Source organism: Corvus moneduloides, chromosome 1, assembly GCF_009650955.1.
Source record: "Corvus moneduloides isolate bCorMon1 chromosome 1, bCorMon1.pri, whole genome shotgun sequence".
Lineage (NCBI taxonomy): Eukaryota > Metazoa > Chordata > Aves > Passeriformes > Corvidae > Corvus > Corvus moneduloides.
The window spans coordinates 68,056,365-68,076,338 of record NC_045476.1 but is presented as its reverse complement, the minus strand read 5'-3'; the positions used below and the strand labels follow the sequence as shown (position 1 = coordinate 68,076,338).

Genomic DNA, 19,974 nt, shown 5'->3' with positions numbered 1-19,974 from the left:
TGTTAATGGAGAATAAAAACGGCAAGTTTGCATATTTGTAGTTTAAATCGGCGCTCTTGCTTGATGGGAGAATTATTTTTTTCATGAAGGCTTGTCTGGATTACCTGATTTGATAAGTAGCCTGGTTTTCCTTTTGGAACTTTAAATAACACACATAGAGGGTGAACCAAATTGTTGTGTTCTCATTAATTGTGAATGAAGTAATTTGTTATGTCCAGAGTATCTCAGAAATTTAATGAGAAAACAGAAGTCATGTTGCAATCAGTTGATTCTTTTATATTTTACATCCTGATACTATTGATAAGACATGAGTGGGATTGTTTTGAAAGACATTTGCAATCTGCAAAGTTAGTATTTTCGGCATGCCTTTGAGTGTTGGCAAATGGATGGTACGTCTTCAGAGGTGGGAACTGATAATGTGTCTCTGAGATTTCAAACAAGTACCATCTGGAAACTCATGATAACTTGTGGTTTTGATTTGTAGTTGCTGTCGAGGGTGCAGACACAAGGAAAGAGCTTGTTTGCTTGGAATCTTTTCTGTAGGGCAAGTGACATGAAAGTTGATAGTTAACTATATCTGATACAATATTGACAACTAGCAAATGGTAGCTAAGTATTTTGTGTGCCAAGGAAAGGCACACAAATAAAACCCCAAACTTGTTGTTCTCAACTTTGTTGTGCTTTTTTCTTCTTTCCCAATACTTGTTGATTCTTTCCCAGTACTTGTTGAGGTCTCTCAATGCCCAGTGGTCCAAGAAACCATTAAATTAACCAGTACCTAATTTCAGTAACCTAATTTGAATGACAGTGGGTTTCTATGACAGGGATGTTGAAAGAAAAGAATTAGTTTGGCAACTTTTTCCCAGTCAAGATGCTCCATGACTTTTGTAACTGGCTGTGAGGTGTCCTCATGCTTAGATATTTGTGTTTTTTGCGTGCAGATGATTCCCATGGAGAACAGTTGCGGGCACACATTTCAGATACCTTGGATGTTACAGGATCTGGCTCCAGAGCATAAAATGGCAACCAGGGTATCAAGGGAGGGAGCAGAGCTCTTTTGGAAGCAAGAATGAACAGGACAAAGTGTTTAACAGGGAGGTCCATGAATGGGAACAGAGGCTAGAATACAGCACATGGAAACAGAGAAACTGGAGGTATATTTGTTGTGTAAGAGAATTAGAAGTAAGAAAATCAGAAAAGGTGAGAAGGAAAACTCACAGAGAGATTAGGAACAGGATAAGGACAGCTGGAGGGAAAGGCCCTGGAAGAGCCTTCAGTGATTACAGAGAAAGATCTGCTTTCAGGTTGAATTTCTCAGATTGATGTACAGTATTTAAAAGGATGTCAGACTAGTCATGAGTCATGTTTTTTGAGCAAACAGTGCTGAGCAAATCTGGTAGTGGTTCCAGTGCAGAGAGAGGAGTGATGTGATGAAGAAAGTAAAGAAGGGCTGTTCTTTTAGGGCTTCACTAGCTGTGTTTCTTCTACTTTTTTCCTTTGTGAGTGTTTTGATTTTTCAAGGAGATGTGGTTTGGGGGGGATTAGAAGAAAGCAAAGTTTTGGAAAAAGAATTGGAAGAAAAAAGACTTAAAGTTAAGAGACCAGGGCATACCCAAGTCAGTTGTTTAATTTTCAGCTGATAGTATTACTGCGGTCTTCTTAAGAAATTCTGCTGATTTATGGTTTCTGTAATGATAACAAACCTTACACTGTTAGTTAGAAAAGAATTGTAAATATTGTTTTCCTCTGTAGGTATACTGATGTTTCAGACTCTTGCCATTTTATCATCTTAGTGTTGCATAATGCAGCCAATTCATGTTTTCCTGAGTTTCCCAATTAAGTGTTCAGAAGTTTCCATGACCTTTAGGTTCCTTTGTACTCTATGTTGTTTTTCAGAGAGTATGATAGACTTTGTGGTTTACTTCCATTGTAGCCCTTTTTTTATGGAAAAGATTTGTCACATGGTCAGAAAAAGGCCATGGTTTTGAGTTGTGTTTTTGAGCATTTAATACAAGGCTGATTTGACATATCCTTTTTTTTTCCTAGAAATGTCTTATCATGCAGGAAACTGTTTAAGTAGATCATAAAAAAAAAGGTCAGCAGCAAAATATCATAATTTTTAAAGTATCATTATGCTGAATATATGGCAAAAATAAGTTGAAGAAGATCCCCTTAGAGAAGATTGTTGCAGGATATACGCACCCGTATCATATTCACTACCGTAATTGATGTTCACTGTACTTATGGTTCTTGCTTCACTTTCATCTGTCACAGTCTCTATGACTTGCTGGAAAACCTTCTGTAAAGTTTAGATTGTCCTGTTCACTCAGATCTGTGTGAGCTCTCAAACACAGGCATGTGTTCTTCACTGAAATGTTGGAGGTTTCTCAAAAACCTTGTGGAGTTGGAAAAGGTGGCAGGTGGAGACATTCCAAGGAAGGGTGCGTGGGCTGCCGTAGTAGGTGCAGCACCACATTCATGCCGTGCTTCCCATCCAGACCTAAGCTCTTTATCTGTCTGCCTGGGGTATAAACAGGGAAACCTCAGGGCTGTCTGCCCCTACCTCTGCCCCTGTAGGCATGTATTTAGAAGCCTGAGCTTATTTGTCAAAGCTATTTGACTCTTTATCTGGGGACAACGTTGAACAGTAGCAACTACTCATGTCAGAACACTCACAGGCGTATATATACACATAGATATATATACATGCACACATATGCCTATACATATATATAGGTAGCCAGTTGCTCCAGTCTCTGTGCCCTGAATAAAGAATTGTTACCCTGGTGTTGCTTAATGTTTAGTAATAATGAAGCCAGAAGATGTTGTTTATACATGCCAAGCCCAGTCTGCTCTTTTGGTCCATGTTTGTTTCCACACATCTATCAAGGCCTTGCAAAGCAAAATATGACCACTGACAAGTTATTCCCACAATGTTGCAAATGTTCAGCTCTTCCTGCAACCTGATACAAAAAGGCCCTGTTGGCAATTTTTTTCTTTTTAACTGAAATTTTCTTGAGAAAATGCAGTAGATTGTGGTGCGTTTACACCAGTGCATGCAATTATTTTATGTATGAATAGGGCAGTAAAGTACTAAAAAAATTTAGCTATCGTTTTGAAGAGTTGTGATATGAACTCTTATTTAATAAATGAGTAACTCATAAGTGTGTGTCTGTATATTTATATATATGCGTAATCAAAATTTGTATGTACGTATATTCATTTGAGAGAGTATGAGACTTAATTAGGAAAAAAAAGATTTAAAAATAAATGCAGAAATAGAACAACTAAATATGATAAAACAATACTGTTGCTGTAAGGGGAGGACAAACTTCAGCTAGACTTTTATTTTCCTTAAATGATTTCTAGATGTGTACATGAACGAGACTCCTTTTCCCAAAACTGCTCCGGAGATTTTATTCTGTAAAAGCCTTTGCTTTGCATCCTCTGTTCTGCAGAGCTGAAGCCTGTGAAGAAATGAATTTACATGTATTTGGGAGACTTTTTTATATGTGTTAAATACATAAAGTATTGCAGTTGTCCCTCAGACTGTCAGTCAAGGAGTTAGTATATTAATAGCCTGGAAACCAAACTGCTGTATGTATTCCTGTTGGCTTAGTATGTAAGGTCTTTCTAAACTTAAATGTGTTACTTCTTCCAGTGCTGTTTCGAAGAGAGGGTTTTGATTTTGGCTTTAGGGGAGAAGTATTGCCACAGTGTTGTCTCTTCCTGCACACCTGGAAACCATGGTACAAGGATGCACTGAAACCAAGCCCAGGACTGGTGTTCTCTGTATCAAGGCATCTCTCCTCTGAATAACGACGTCTCTTGAAAATGGTTGTGCTTTACGGTGGTGTATGAGTGCTACTGCAGCTGTAGTCTGTTAAATGGAATGTCTCACTTAAATGTTGGCCTCTTGCTATTTACTGTGTGTCTGTGTCCCACCCCTAATTCTCAGGTGGGTGTGTTATGGGTGTGGGGCTGAGTTTATAAACATTTTATGCTGCTGAAAAGAATAAAAAATACAAAGTTTTGGCAGTGTTACTGGAAAACTACTTTTAAAATGTGTTTGTTTTCATACTTGGTGCATCTGACTAGACCAAGAGATCACTCTTTTTCTAACATTGAAACTCTGTTTCTTTGCTCATCTGTACATAATTCCTAATAATTTTTTTAACCTCTGATTATCTTTCTAATAGTAAATGAGTCTGTTCATTAGTCTAAAAACATAATTTTCATACAGCCTGTGTTGGAGGAGAGGTTCTTTATCTTGTTCCATTTTTATTTTGACTTCTGTGTAGGCTAAAATTTGACAGGGTCAGATACTTGCTTTGTTTAAAGTAGCTAAAGGTCTGAATGTTGTTTTGATGACTGCTTTGTGTCCTTTCCCTGTCACAGAAGTTGTGTTTTAGCCAAATTAATAGTGTAATCTTGGTCAACAATGATTAGAACCCCCCTGAATGTTTTCCCTTATTTAGCATTATTTGCATTTTATGTATTATTTTCAGTTTACCTGATTCATAGGTTAAGTGACCGATAGTTAATTGTAAATGATTTTTGAAGAAAATGTCAATGAGACAAATCTTTTTCAGTTTTAGCATTTCGTCATATGTGCATGGAGGAAAAGGATATTCATGCCTGTATGGATCCATTAATGATGAGTGCATATGTAAATATGCCTAAGTCTTGGCGGGCTTTCTCCTGCCTTAGCAGATGTCAATTCGGATAAGGCATCCTAAGAATTGTTTTACCTGTATTTATTACTTACTGGCTTATGTTATTTAAAGGTATGTCAGCCAATACTTCAGTGCTCAATGTACTGAATAGTAGCGAGTGACATGAATTTTCTTATCCAAACTGATACAAGCTATTCCGATGAATGCTGAAGCACTGAGCTATTTGAGATCGATTATCTTCATTCTTTTGTTCAAAAAAAGAAGCTCTAACTTCACAAGGATAGTGACTATGCTAGTAATTCTGTACTATAGGTCATGATTTACAGGATTAGAATTTATATATGTGCTTCTGCAGATAATTCTGAGGTTCATTTCTGTTAATGAATTTAGATATCAATAGGCTGTGAACATACAGAAAGGTTTGGATCCTGAAGAAAATAATATCCTTATCTGAATGGAGGCAGATACTGGTTGCATGAATATCTTTTATCTGAAAATTGCTGAGGTATAATTATACCATAACTAAGATATAATCAAAACTAGAAATATGTATGTTTCTTTCCAAACTAGCTATGTTAACTTTTCTCTTTAGTAGAGGTACACATTTTATAAATTCTGATTTGTTTCTTTTGTAGTATTAATTCACAGTAGAACTGAAGCAGGTATTTTATTGTCTTAGTGAAACCTGCTTTTGTTGACCACTTAATTTTGCCTTTGTCTAGGCAAGATCTTTCTGGAAGTATGCATTTCTGGGAGTAGTGACTGTTTTTCTTAACTTTGTTTTCCATCATGTGCAACCGAATGGCATCTCAGCTGGTAAATGAGATAACAATTCATTCCCCATTGGCAAAAAAATTAAAAAGAAATTACAATGGAAATGCTCATGTGCCTCTTTTTTTTCCTAAAACACAAAACAAAGAACAACAAAAAACCCTTTCCAAGAATGTAACTGAATATAAAGTAATCTTACAAATAGCCAATTTATTAGTAATGGCTAACTTCAGGATTTTTTATATGATATAATTTAGGAGTTGACAGGTTAAATAATTCTTAACACAGGTTTGTTTCTTTCTCTTGTGTAGACAACTCTGCTGAAGCAGATTTGTGGTTGCTGAACAGTTGTACAGTAAAAAATCCTGCCGAGGACCACTTCAGAAACTCGATCAAGTAAGTTATTTCCTTACAAAGATACTTAACTGCTGCTAATGACTATTGCATGTCCTAAAGCTTTGTGTTTTCAATCTAGAAGTAATTTTGTGCTTTAGAGCAAGAAGTGTGCTGAGTTTGAGTGTTACAATGCTGAATTCTCTAGAATGGATTTGTAAGGTAGAGTGGATTTTTTTTAATGGGCAATAACTTGCAAGTGATTATCACAACACTTATTTAGGAGAACTGCTGACCCATTTAGATGGGGGCTTTTATATCACTTTTCAAGACAATGTTGTAATAGTCTTCTGAAGAGTTAACTGTGCTTTTGACTTTTTTTTTAATATGTGAATTGTTACGTAGTTTCTTTTTCCCCTCTACGTAAATATGGCCTAACTGGGACCTTCTTTTCAGTGGTGCCCAGCAGTGCCCATAAATGATAAGAAGTACCTTAACATGAGAAAGAACTTCTTTATGTTGAGGGTGTCAGAGCACTAGAACAGGCTGCCCAGGGGGATTGTGGAGTCTACCTCTCTGTAGACATTCCAAACCCACCTGGATGTGTTCCTGTGTCACTTGCTGTGGGTTACCCTGCCTTGGCAGGGAGGTTGGACAAGATGATGTCCAGAAGTCCCTTCCAACCCTACCAGTTCTGTGATACTTTGAAAAGAGTAGGTATCAGGTGTATACTTAAAACCAGCTATTTCACTTAAAAGATGAACTGATTAGCTTGTAATAGAAGCCTTGTGAAGAATGTGTTTTATTACTCAGTACCATTCCAATGATGTAACAAAAAATGACATGGTAGCAACTTCTGCCTCCAATTTCTGCAGAAGTGTAGTTGTGATGAGAGTAACTGGAAAACCTCTCCACATACAGCTGTCATTGCCTGGTATTAAGAAATATTGTGGTATGTGTCTTGTAGATTTTATCTTTAGTAAACAAGTTTGGCTATTTGTGCAGTCATTTGTTTAGTGTGGTGCACTGGGGATGGACTGGCTGTTGAAATCCATTTTGGTGAGAAAAACATAGTTCTTGGGAAGGGAGAGAGGAGAGAGAAGCTAGATATAAGATATCTGATTGCAATGCTGGAGTTACTAACAGAGTCTCAGGACTGTAACCTTGAACAGAAACCATTTGCATGCTGTAGGTGGCACAGCAGTAATTTCCTCCACCCCTCACATTCACTTCCTGGCTGCTGGTGTTGCATGTAGCGACCAGAATGGCTTTTGCCTTTTCTTCTCTGTTGCCAAAAAAAAAAAAAAAATAAACTATTCCCAGAATACTTCCAGCAGTTAGTGTGTGTTGGCCAACAGCACTGATGACAAGATAGTTTCCATTTCAGTTGTGGCCATCCTTCTATTTTACTAATCCTGTGCCAGAAATTATGTGGTATGGTGTGTCTCCTAGCCAGGAGAATAGAGTTGGTTAAGGAAGAGGGCCTAACTGAAAGCAAATGACCAAAATGATTTCTTTGAAGAACATGTTTCTGTTACTGCTCTGTTCATGAACCCGATGTTACTTGTAGCTCGGATTTGTTCTTTTTTATCCTTACATCTCCCTATACTTGCTCTTTTCCTGTAACGTGCATTGTTCGTTCTCTAATCTCAGATCCTGGCAGTTCCCAGCCTTGGAGAATGACAACTTTTGTAGTTGATTCTGACCATTTTTCACAAGGTTCTTTAAGCATAGGGGAGAGAACCGTATGTGAGTGCACATTCGTGGGACTTGGAACTGAAAGATTAAACATTCTCACTCTCAAAAAACGTAACTATTCCTGTATTTGGGTTTTACAATCATGACGAAAGCTTGTCTCTCTAAAGAACACAACTTCTCCCAAGTAGTTCTTAATTTGTTACAGCAAAAACCCAATACATGCAGTTTGGATGATACAAAATGAATTGCTGTTATATCCTGTCACAGCAGCCTGTTGGTAACTATGGAGATCTGTGTTTTTCTCAGTTGAGTAACAAAATAAACATGTAGTATGTGTGTGTTGTCAAAGCAAACATACTTGGAGTGGAAAAATTAATACTCAGCACTGTAAAATTATTCTTTAAAATTGAAAAAAAAAAATCAGTCTGAAAAGTGTTACACAGTATTATGGATGTTATGTGAGAACAGTATTTCAGGTTTGTTTATTCTCTGTGCACTGCAACAGCTCCTGCTACATCGCTTGTATGTATATGACTTCAAAATGGACTGATTCAAACCAGTGGTAGTGTTTTCACACTGGCAGTTAAAGAATGGCTGTGAAAAGCTGATCCCTCACTAATACCATGTGCCAAAGGATGTGCCAGAACCCGAGTCCTGTAGGTTCAACCTTTTTTGGTCTAATTTTCTTCTAAAAAAGGAACAAAACCACTCCAGACACTCTGAACCTTTGCAGATGCGTATACAGCTGATACAAGCTGACTGACAGTATAATCTTTATACTATTTTTTTGTTCTTCTAGCTCTTAGGATAGTCTCCTCTTGTTCAGTATCAATAAAGTTGAACTTGCTGAACCAGTGATGGTATGGAGGGCAAAGAGTTGTTAAAAGACATTAAGCTTATGGAGGGGACTTGAGAGATTTTCCTGTGCAGATTTATTCTCAGTTGGTTAATCATAAAATAAGATTAAAGTAGAGTTAGGCAATAGCAGTAAAAATTCCCACTATAATTAAGTGGGTAGAGTTTGAAAACATAATGATTAAGGCTTGTGTTTTGATTGGTGATGGATATACCTCTTGTGCTTCAGTAGAGTAGTTGCTGGGCATTCCAAGAAATAAGCAGCTTTTGGAAAGTTCCATTTTTTGAAGTTGACTTTATTTTGCCTTAGAATTTAAAATGAAATAATACTTAAAAAAAAAAAAGAATTATTTATTTAAAAGTGAATCACATCCTTTTTTTGCTGATGATGTTGCAGTATGGTATCTTTGTTCTGGACCTGATCATCTGTCAGTGTGACCAATTTACATGAGTTAAGTGTATATATATATATATATGTGTTTTATAAACAGTATAAATAATATAAATAATAAAAAAGAAAAATCAATAAAGTTCTTCCAGAGAGATGTCACTATTTATTTGTTTTGGGGGATGTTGGGTAGTTTTTTGGTGGTCCATTTAAGTGCCTCTGCTTATAGTTTTTGTGTTTTGTTTTGGTTTTTTTTTCTCGGTTGCAGAAGGTTATCAGGTAACATTTTCTGCTATCATTTATCTTATTCAAAAGTAGTTTTCTTAAAACTTAGCTGTTAGTAATAACAAGAATAAACATTCAAGAAGTAAGTTACTAACCTTAACTTGTGTAAACTACAGTAAATCTGGTAAGACTTTGATGAAGAGAATTAAGCCCAAGAGCGTGTTCTAGAGCAGCTCTCTTCCTTCAAAATAAAGTTATTTTGCTCTTCAGTTTCATGCTCCATTACTTTCTGTGTGCTCTGATACTCTTTTCTTGACTGTTACATCTCAGATGTGTAACCCCATTTTCCTGATGACCTCTGAAGATTCAGAGACAGTTGTGTGTTGTCCGTGTTTCTAACTAGCAGTCTTTTTCCTTGCTTGATCCATTCCTGAGTGCTGGTATAAGTTACTCATGTGTTCTGGGACTTTGGCTTTTCCTTAAGGAGTTCTCCTGCAGTTTGAAGTGTTATGGGTAGGAATCTGGTGTCCCTCTTATCAAAATAGCCGGAATGATGTTGTCTGGCAGGACTGATGTGGTTATGCTGTTGTTCATGGCTTGTCTCATGGTATGGAACAAGTCTGACCACTATAAATAATCATCTTTGTTACTATATATAATTAACACGTAGCATTAACACACATTCTCTGATGTATTTGTTGCTGCATTCACTTCAAGGCACGCTCCAGTGTGTGTTCAACCCTTTTCTCTCTGATAGCTATGATTTGTGACAGAGATGTGAGGGCTTTTAGCACTTAAGTAGCACCCTGTGGCTTCCAGTTCTGTCCTCGCTTCAGTTTTCACCAATTCATGAATAAACACTGTGTGGGGGATCTCACTTTTATGCTAGAAGGAGCATCAAAAACTGTAGAATTTGTGGAAATGTTAGTTTAAGAAGACTGTGACTGTAGACCTTGCGAGTTGTTTAAAGCTCTCAGTGGATTAAATTGAAGAGTAAAAGGCATGACTGCCTTTGGATGCTATGGGATTTCTGTTCACCAAATGCAATTGTGTTGATGTTAAGTACAGAAGGAGGTTATTCTTTAAGAAATACAAAAGCTTGTTCAGACATAAGAATAATTTCCTGCTGCTTGACATCTTTGCAAATGAAAATAACCCCGGAAGAAGGTTTTTTGTTTCTTTTTGTCAACGTTTGTGAATGTAATTTATATGATGCATTTTGCAAACTGGGCAAAAGGAAAACTTGCACACTGTGTAGGGTTACCACTTTTTTAATGCAGCATTAATCCTTTTGCTGTTACTAATACATTTCCAGTGTAGAAATAGACTGTGATTTACAGTTGTTTATACCATTAATGCAATAAAATCTAAGCTGTGATGTACTTCCAGAAGAGGAAACACAAGTATTTCAAAGCTCTTTGTTTTATACATCCTGTTAGCATAAGAAGATTACTTCCACCAGGTGTAGGTTTCTTAGAGGAGTGTGATAGCCTGGCTGTTTATTGCATTTTACAGAAATAGTGTGTTGCCATGAGTTTTGGTGTTCTTGTCGGAGTACTTAAGGTGATAGGGCAGTACTGAGAATTGTAGGTAGAGGTATTGCTGTTTTTCACTTGTATTGAAGAAATCTGAGGAAGAGCTGAAGTAGTACTCCGAAGTAAAAATGCCTGCAAAACAAACTTCATTGGGTGGGAGGAAGTTTGGCACCTGATTTTTTTCCCCCCTAAGACTGTTGCCAATAATACTCCTTGCTCAGACTCTCTAAACTAGTCTCGATAATGCTGGTGAAAACCTTGCCTTTTTCCAGGATGACAGGCTGACACACTTACAGATTGATGAGGTGCTTGTATTCAAGATTTATGCTATATTCACAGTGCAAGAGGAACTCCTTCCCCAGTCAGTAGGAGTTACTTGGTTTTGAGTGGAGGCTGTAAATCAATTAACTAGAATTTAAAATCACTGTTCTTTACTAAGAACAACTAGAGAAGCTTAGGTGACTGCTGAAGTTGCTTTATCAAAACCTTGATTGGAACAGATTTAGGCACAACATTTACATGTTTACAGATGTAGGAGATCTATTAAGGTCTCAGCAATCACACACCATTAACCATTAACCAAAATTAATTAAAATTAGTTTTGGTGCTCATCCTGTTTCGTAAAGAAATGATTTTTTTCTTTGGAAGTGTTCTAATCTTTGATGTAATGTGTACAAATTAGTTAGTTGAAAACACTGAATATTTCTTTTATGTTCAACAGATGAGGGTTTTTTGTTTTTTTTTTTTTTGAGCTTCTGCATTTTCCTGGCAAAAAATTCTAGAAGGGTTTTCTACTTGAGCATTTGAGATTTTGTTTTTTTGTACAGCTGTGCCCATCCATATTACAAAACAATTAATTTTTTTAATGTTCATTCTACCAGTTAACGTTTCTCAGCTTAAGCAATACCAGTTTCACAGTTAAATAGTTGGTCAAGCTTTGCCAAGGGGCATAGCTGACTTCAGATGCTCTCTGGCTTCCAAATGCTGCAGAAGGATTTTATAGGCTTAGAACAAAAATGTTATTAAACTGAAGTCTTTATTTAAAACCTTACCAATCTAGTACGTTTTTTTCCTTCTTTTTAAACTCACTGAATATTGTCGTCCATGCTTTTAGTGTCTTAAGCTGATGGAAGACGTAGATGCTGGTGAAGAATTATGTGATTTAAATGATGTTTGTTAGTGGAAGTTTTTTAGCTGCATTTGAGTGTGTTCTTTTTCTTGCACTCATCTCTGCCATAAAAGAGAATGTTAAAAGCTGATTGACATGATGTTATAAAATCCAGAGAAAAAGCACACCATATAGAACTGAGTGCTTTCCATTGCATAGTATTTAGAAGATAAAAGGATTATGGACTGCTTGTTACATGGCCATGTTTTGCAGAGATTTGAAAAAGCCTGGGTTATAAACTTGTGTGCACTTTAGTTTAATATTTTAAAAGGTTTAAAAAAAAAAAAGAACAGCACCTGTTAAAATCAACTTCTAAATGTGATTCTAGAAATATTTTCTATTCTGATATGAACGCATTTGGGACTGCTTTAAAAACTCCATGATATTGATGCTTTGAGATGTTAGCGCAGTGCTGATTAAGCCTCAGATGCTTTAGTGGACTAATTAGCTTTTAGATACTCTTTATGTCTTGAGCCAGATCATTAGGGACTGAGGTACATTTGATGGCTATTTTAGAGAAGAAAATATTGCCAGGACATGAGAGGCCAACTCTCTTTCATGACTTCATATATCTGTATTTGAACTTTTTGATGAGGCCATAGTTACAGGTCCCCAGGTATGTAGGCTCCAGGAGCACTGGTGCTTCACAGGCAGTGTTTACGGACTCTGAAATCAGTAAAGTTCATTGCTAAACATACAAGATACACTTTCCTTTGCAAACAAATGCAATCAACCATTACACTTTAGTGATAGGGGTAAACAAGGAAGACTTCTGATTTAAAAAGTATAGCTCTCCTGGTAGTTCATGGAGTAATGCTTTCACCTTTCTTCTTGTCAACCAAAATGGGGACACAGGTACCATGGAATTGCAGAATATCCAGAGTTGGAATGGACCCGTAAGGATCATCGAGTCCTGGCACTGCACAAGACACCTGAAGAGTCACACCATGTGCCTGAGAGCATTGCCAAACACTTCTGGAGCTCTGTCAGGCCTGGTCCTCTGACCACTTCCCTGGGGAGCCTGTGCCAGTGCCCAACCACCTTCTGGGTTAAGAACCTTTTACTAATATCCAACCTAAACCTCTCCTGACACAACTTCATGTCACTGCCTTGGGTCCTGTCACTTGGTCTTTTTTCAGCATTTTAGAACAAGAACTTGCATACGTGTATAACCATCTGAAACCTGTTTTAAGAAAATGAGCGACATTGAAAAGGATATCTAATTCTCTTCAGACTGCATTGCTGATGTTATCTTCAGTTAAAAACGAAAACAGTTCTTCCCCCTCCTCTCAGACTTGGTCAAATTGCATAATTTTAAGAAACCTCTCCAGACAGAGTTAATAAAATTGGCAAAAGTAAGTATTGGGCTTTCCTAGTGTTTCTCATGCTGTTCTGCCATATGCTTGCTTTGGGGATGGGCTGTTCTCTTGGGATTAGTGCTGGTGCCCCCTCTTTGCCCAGACCAGGGACAGATACAGCAGAAACCATCAGGAAGATGGAGGTGCTGTTTTGGGCCAGAAGATTCAGATTTGTTACTTAATCAAGGGCTTTAAAGAAGAGGCTTTTTGAGAGGTTGGAGGCATTTGAGCAAAACTATGCTTGGTTTCCCATTATGGGCACGTGCATGAAAAACATGTTAAAATCTATTTGGAATGTCTTGCCTGTTTTAACAGGATGGGGACAATGATTTCTCATGACCAAGTTCCTCCCTTGATTTAACTCACACTTCAGATTAGCACCTTAACCTCTCGTTTGTCCTTACTGGACTGGAGTGTTTTCTGTTCGCAGTTCAAAAAATAGGCTACTAAATAAAGACTTTAAAAGTCTAGCTTGGGTCGTGGTATGCAAAAAAATAAAATTCACCGCTGTGTATTTGAATTTAAGGAATGTGAATGGAATCAAAACATTAACAGTTTGTAAGTCAGCATGCCTTCAGGTGGAAAATGCCCCTATGGAGTTTGCCAAAGCAAAGAGCTGGTGACAATTCCTGAGGAGTCTGTGATTCAAACAGTGGTGAGATAGCGGACAACTGCTGGAAACAGCAGTAGAATGAGACACTGTAGTATGTCTTTTTATTAATTCAAACAGTAGGCTGTGTACACTTTCTTGCCCTTGGAGCAATATTTATGACTTATCCAAGCAGACTGTGCCCAGTAGTGGACTACTGAAGTTGAACTTTGTGTTGCAATTAATATGGGGATGTGCAGTCAGAATTCTTGCTGCTTCTGCCGTGTGACATTCACCTCCCATCTGTTGGGGAATTTCTTGTTTCTTTCTCTACTTGGGAGGTAACCAAACTACTTCCTCCAGCACTAAAAAGTGTAGGAGATACTAAGAGATTTTAGATTTGCTTTAAATAAGCAATAGCATTACTGAGAGAGGACATAGTATTAATTGACATCCATTGAAATAACGTGGGACAGGATCAGGACAGATCTCTGCTTGGTTTGGTTTGCCTGCATACAGAAAGTACAGTCATAAGAGGTGAAAAAGAATGGAATGTTCTACTGGTTTTATTTGTTTTCCTTTTTCCCCTTGCTCTTTTGAGCTTTTAACCAGTAGACCAGAATATATGAAATGCAGTAGAATGATGAAAGGGTGATTCAGTAATACAGATAGCAGTTCTTGTTAGCTGGTTTTAGGATGGGTTATATGAGCTTTATAGAATCAGTGTTTCCATATTATATGACCCCCTATGTTAACAGGTGGTTTGTTTTACCATTTCAGACAGACGAATTGAGCAGAAAAGGTTAATGCTTTGAGTGCTGGAAGCAGGTGGTTGGTAGCTTTGACTATTTAGGTAATTAGCTGTATGTTGGCTGTTGTCCTAGCAGGCCTGACATTTCCTAGGGAGGGAGCACAGGAAAACATGCAGAAACTTGGTGTAGCAGGACTAATGCAAAAATTCAACATGATCTAAACTTGTTGTTACTGACAAGTATGATTTTATTTGGTTTTGGTTCAAAAGATTATCTACTAATACTTTATGGGTGTTTGTCCTGAAACAGAGAATGTTTGCTTGTTCAGGTGAGCTTGAGTGTCAAAAGCATCTTCTCTCATACTTCTGAAAGCATTTATCCTGCGGTTGTTAGATGCTAACCCACAAAGAGCAAAAATAATGTTGGGGATTTTTCTGTTTTGTCTGTATTCAACAAAGTTCTTGTTTTTCACACTGAGTCCTGTTGTAATTCCCATCTCTGTTTAACATGCATCTGCAAAGATTGATGGTATGCTGAGTTTTATTGTGGCACATTTAGTCAAGGCAAGTTGGGATACTACCAGTGCAGTACAGCAGTTCACATTTGGCATTGCACACCTCAGCTGCTGACTTGGCCCTTGGTGCACTACTCTTGGGAGGGACATCAGCATAGACAACTGTTTCTTTTGAATTTAACTTTTTATCCAGAATTTTTCCTTTACTTGTAAATTTTCTTTTTAGCTTTCAGTGAAAAAAAGGTAGAAACACAGGCCAACAGCAAGACACAGTTGACCACAGAATTGTTTCATTCCAAATATGTGTTTGAATTCAAAACTTTCCTAAGAGATAATGTCTGGTAACTACTTTTAACAGGATAAATAGTCAACAGTTTTCATGTATTGGTTTTACAGCTCACAGCACAATGGAAACTGACCCTTGTTAGTGCCTCCAGCTACCAACATAACACAAATACTCACCAAGAAATTTTATATGTGTTTACGCCAAGTAGGAAAAAAACTATTGTTTTCCTTAGGTCTATTATATTTTATTAGCATAATCTCAAGGGAAACTGAGTAGTGAAGAGGCAGAGACTCTTTTTTTAAGAAAGTACAGTGCTAAATAAAAGCGTCTAAAATATAGCAAAACTCACTGTAGAAGCAATCTCTGATTACCTCAATCCAACTGGGTAGCATGGATTCTTTTTCCTAAATACTTCATATGCCTCCAGTTTTTTTGTGTCTCCCTGTGCTTTTTTTAATGTAGCCCATTTCCGTAATAGATGTCTAGTTTGTATGCTTTTACGTTATAGCAGTCATCAAATAGGAACGTTTACTTTGTGGAGATGTAAAATTGATATCTGCAACTGCAAAAAATGAAGATGAGTGAAAAATGTTATTTAGAGACAGAAAAGGTTTAACGATGGCTGTATCCTAAATACAGTGAAGAATTTTCTTTCACATTCTTTCAGGAAAGAATACCATGTTTAATTAGAATTCTGAATCCAGATTGTAAAACTTCCTACACAAGGAAAGCTGCAGGAAATGGAATTTTTACTTCAGATTGCTCTTAGCTTCAGATACTGCCTTTTAAATATATAATATCTGAACTTGAAATTATTCTTTCAGGTATTGCCTCTTTTCATATTTTATTTCTTGCCATTAGTGGGAGCTCTCTTGTTTAGCCAGTATTGGACACATTTGCTAGCTTAGTGATGTGAACTGTGCTGGACTGAACCAGCAAAGACATTTAAGATTCTCAAAGGGAAAGACCAAAAATGGAAGGATTTTTGAAATGGATGAACTTTTGCATGAGAAGTGGAAGCTATGGTTATTTTGTTTTTATACATATGAAGTTTATGTAGCCTCTTTTGGTCCTATAGCTTGTAATTGCATTTATAACCTGAGAATTTGACTATTTATGTATACATGGATGTAATATACTCAAGCATTCTAGAAACCAGGTAAAATGTGTTTTTGCACAGGTTTTGTTTTGACCTTCCCTCTGTGGCACAGCAGGGTTGCTTCTAATTTAGTCTAAACTAATACAAATTCAATGTATGGTAAACCTGGAGCTTCAGAATGTGGTAGCTTTGTAGAATTCACTATCACAGAATCACAGAATGGTCTGGGTTGGAAGGGACCTTTAAAGGTCACCACATCCAACCCCCTGCAATGAACAGGGACATCTTAAACTAGATCAGACTCCTGTGCAGCCTGGCCTTGAATGTTTCCAGGGATGGATCATCCACCACCTCTCTAGACAATCTCTTTAGTTTGAAACCATTACCCTTTGTCCTATCGCAAGAGGCCCTATTCCAAAGTCTGTTCCCATAAGCCTTTCCTATAAGCCCTCATTACGTACTGAAAGGCCTCCCTGGAGCCGCCTTCTCTCCACGCTGAACAACCCCAACTCTCTCAGCCTTTCCTCATAGGAGAGGTGCTGCAGTCCTCTGATCATCTCTATTACCTCCTCAGAACCCGCGTCAACAGGTCCTGTCCTTCCTGTTCTGGAGATCCCAGAGCTGATGCAGCACTGCAGGTGGGGTCTCACCAGAGCAGAGCAGAGGGGCAGATTCCCCTCCCTCGCCCTGCTGCCCACGCTGCTTTGGATGCAGCCCAGGATACAACTGGCTTTCTGGACTGCAAGGGCACATTGATGGCTGAAGTCCAGTATTTCATCCAGCAGCACCCCCAAGTTCCTCTTGGCTTCCTCTCACAAGGAAAGGGATTATTTACTTAATATTTGAAATACATTGGTTTTCAGTGTTAATGGCATAATGCAGTGTTAAAATATCTCTTGAGCAACATGTTTTTTAAGTCAACAGTTTACAGTTTTTACAGCAAGCAGTGCATGCTCTTGGTTTTGTGGTTTCCATTTGTATTTCATAAAACACACCAATGAAGCATGCTTGTTGCAAAATTTTTAAACTAAGCTGTTGTGAAATGCTACTTAATATATTACAATTCTTGTAGGAAGGACATTTAATGAGAGTAAGCCAAGTATTGTGCACTCCGTTGCTGTGATTCTTTACTGGTGCTGTGGTTGAGATGCAGTGTGCTGATCTTGAATTTCTTGTGACAATTGCTCAGAAACCACATGCTAAGATGACATTGTCATATTCTAAGAAAATGGTCAGGGAGTATGTTTGGATTGAGGGGAATGGGCTGTAACTGACTTCCTCTAACGTCCTAAATGATATTACTTATATAACAAGGTTTCCAGCTGGGAATCATGGCTTGGTGCAGTATTTCCATGTGAAGAGAACACACTCAGTTGTCCCATTTCTCTTCTCTTTCCCCTGCTCCCTGCTGGAGCTCTTGTGGTGACGCAGCTGCTACCAGCTTCACCCCCTGCCAAAGATGTGGTTTTGCTTTGTGGCCTCATGGGCAGATGGCAAGTAGCAGGATGGAGAGAGGGAGCAGCTTTATTTTGTCTTCTCAAAATATGCTTCAAGTAGCTTTAGTTGTGGCTGATGTTCCTACATGTTCCTTTCCCATCTTTGTCTTCCTTGATAGAGACATGCACCTTGATGCTCTTTTGTTAACCTTTGCCTACTGTCCTGAGGATTTGAGATTTGAAATAGAAAATCATTGCATCACTGTTCGAGGGGTTTTTTTGCGTCTCGACTGCTGATTTGTAGTTCTTTTTTTCTTGGTTTCTAATTTTGATATGTTTAAAATAGGAAGAGGCAAACTTTTTCAGTAAGAATATTTTTTCTTACTTTGACTCGAATGATAATGAGAATCTTGCAGTATGTTTTAACAAGGTTACCTTTTTCTCAGCATTGAGATCTGAAGTTGTATAGAAAGAGGTTTTGTTACTGACCCACAGTAAATTTGGATTGTGTTGTTGTTGTTTTTCCTTTGGTTGGCGTTATTTTTTATAAGGATACTTATCTATAGCAGTGATGTGGACACACTGAACCATTAGCCCAACCATCATTTATTCAACTGCACAGGGATTCAGTTTGCATTTCTGAGGAAAAATATATATTGCTATGTGAATGCGTACAAAAGACAAGCGTGGCTAGTAGCTATTACAAGCTGATTTGTTAGAGTTGTAGCATGTGTCTCTTGGTGTTTGCTTTTAAGAGACAGGGAAGACTCTGTCTGAATTGGAACCCGAAACCCAAGTTGAGTATATTTGCAGAACATCTTAATAGATATTAGATAAAGTGATTTCACTTTATCTTTGACTAATACACTGGATCCCATGTAGGAATTAATGGCACATTGTTGCAATAGTAGTGCAACAAAACCTGATGAAAGATCTTCTGGGGAAAATGATTATATATTGGAAAAACTCATTCTGTTTCATAGCTGCATACTTACAAGTAGGGCTGCTTTCCAGGATATCCCTGCAGGTGAGGTGGGAGAAAAGATGTTTTATTAGCTGGGGTTGGTTATAAACTCAAGTTATACCAGCAGTGAAAATAATTTTTCTTGTATATCTCAGTTAACTGTCCAAGAACTCTGAGATAGGTATGGAAATAAAGCAGCCATCTTCAGTTAAAAACAGCTCTCCATGCCCACAGATGAACAGCTCTGCTTCTCTTCTTACTGAGCTGTTTTACAAGGCCATTGCTCTCATCCTGTATAACCTGTCCTTAAGATTGAAAGGAGAGCTGAGAACATAGGTAGTTCAAAGGCAGCTGTGCCTCATTAAATACCTTAACACTGTTTCTGGTACTTTGTCTCCTAGGATTCCAAAGGCTTTACAAGATGAACCCAGGTATTAGGAAGGCTTAGGTTAAATCTGGATTGTAAGGAGTTTGTATCATAGATGGAGAACAAGAAAATACTCAAAAATAGCACAGGACAATTGCTTTCCTTTAGTATGTTTAAACAAAATGCTTTAATTAAATTCCTGAAGCTGTTTAAATATTTCTTTAAAATTAACTTAAGCCAAAAATGTTTGTTTATAGTTTTCGATATCTGATATAATTATGTTGAATTATTTTGTTCATTGGTATTAACATCCTTGGAGGTTGAGAAGTTAAATGAGTACAACTGGAACATACAAATATGGATCAGTAATTCCTAAGGTCTCTTGTCTGTTGTCCTTATCAGAGTGGGTTATGTTCTGCACAGTCCCCCATAGCGAAGCAATGGCTAACACAAATATTCCCTCTTCACTGCTGTAGGTTATCCAACTTCCTTGTTGTTATTGTGTGTGCAAAAGATAATAGTTCCTCATGTAATTTAAGTAGACTTTATTTGTTGCTTTACTCTCTCTGCACATAAGCATGGGCTGGTTGTGCTGATCTGTGCATTCATAATGTCCATAGCTGTCTGCAGAGAAATACAGCATTTGGCAGCTGTGGGGTGGGGAACCCAAAAAGCCCCCAAACCCAAACAACCCAGAGCCAACAAACCCAAACAACAAACAAACCACCCTCTTCTTAGAATGAATCATGAATGGCCTGGGTTGGAAGGGACCTTCAAGATCACCTAGTTCCAATCCCCAAGTTCTTCTGTACTTGTAATATTGCAATTAGAATAAACACTGCTACATGAAGCACTGCAGATTTGTGTATTACTTAAAACTGTTTTTATACGTCATATAAAAAGGGAAAAAAAAAATCCTCTGTGTGTGTATATATATCTCTGTTAAGGTTCCTGGTTATA

The 19,974-nt window shown here is 37.7% G+C and overlaps 1 protein-coding gene across 5 annotated transcripts in view; it reads left to right on the top strand.

The window, feature by feature from the left end:
- Nucleotides 1-19,974, top strand: part of CDKAL1 (CDK5 regulatory subunit associated protein 1 like 1) — a 396,424-nt gene that overhangs the window by 65,076 nt on the left and 311,374 nt on the right. For all 5 annotated transcript variants that reach the window (XM_032114324.1, XM_032114315.1, XM_032114332.1 and 2 more), the window contains one exon: nt 5,759-5,843. In XM_032114324.1, the coding sequence (XP_031970215.1) occupies nt 5,759-5,843 (85 nt within the window). The remainder of the gene's footprint in view (nt 1-5,758; nt 5,844-19,974) is intronic.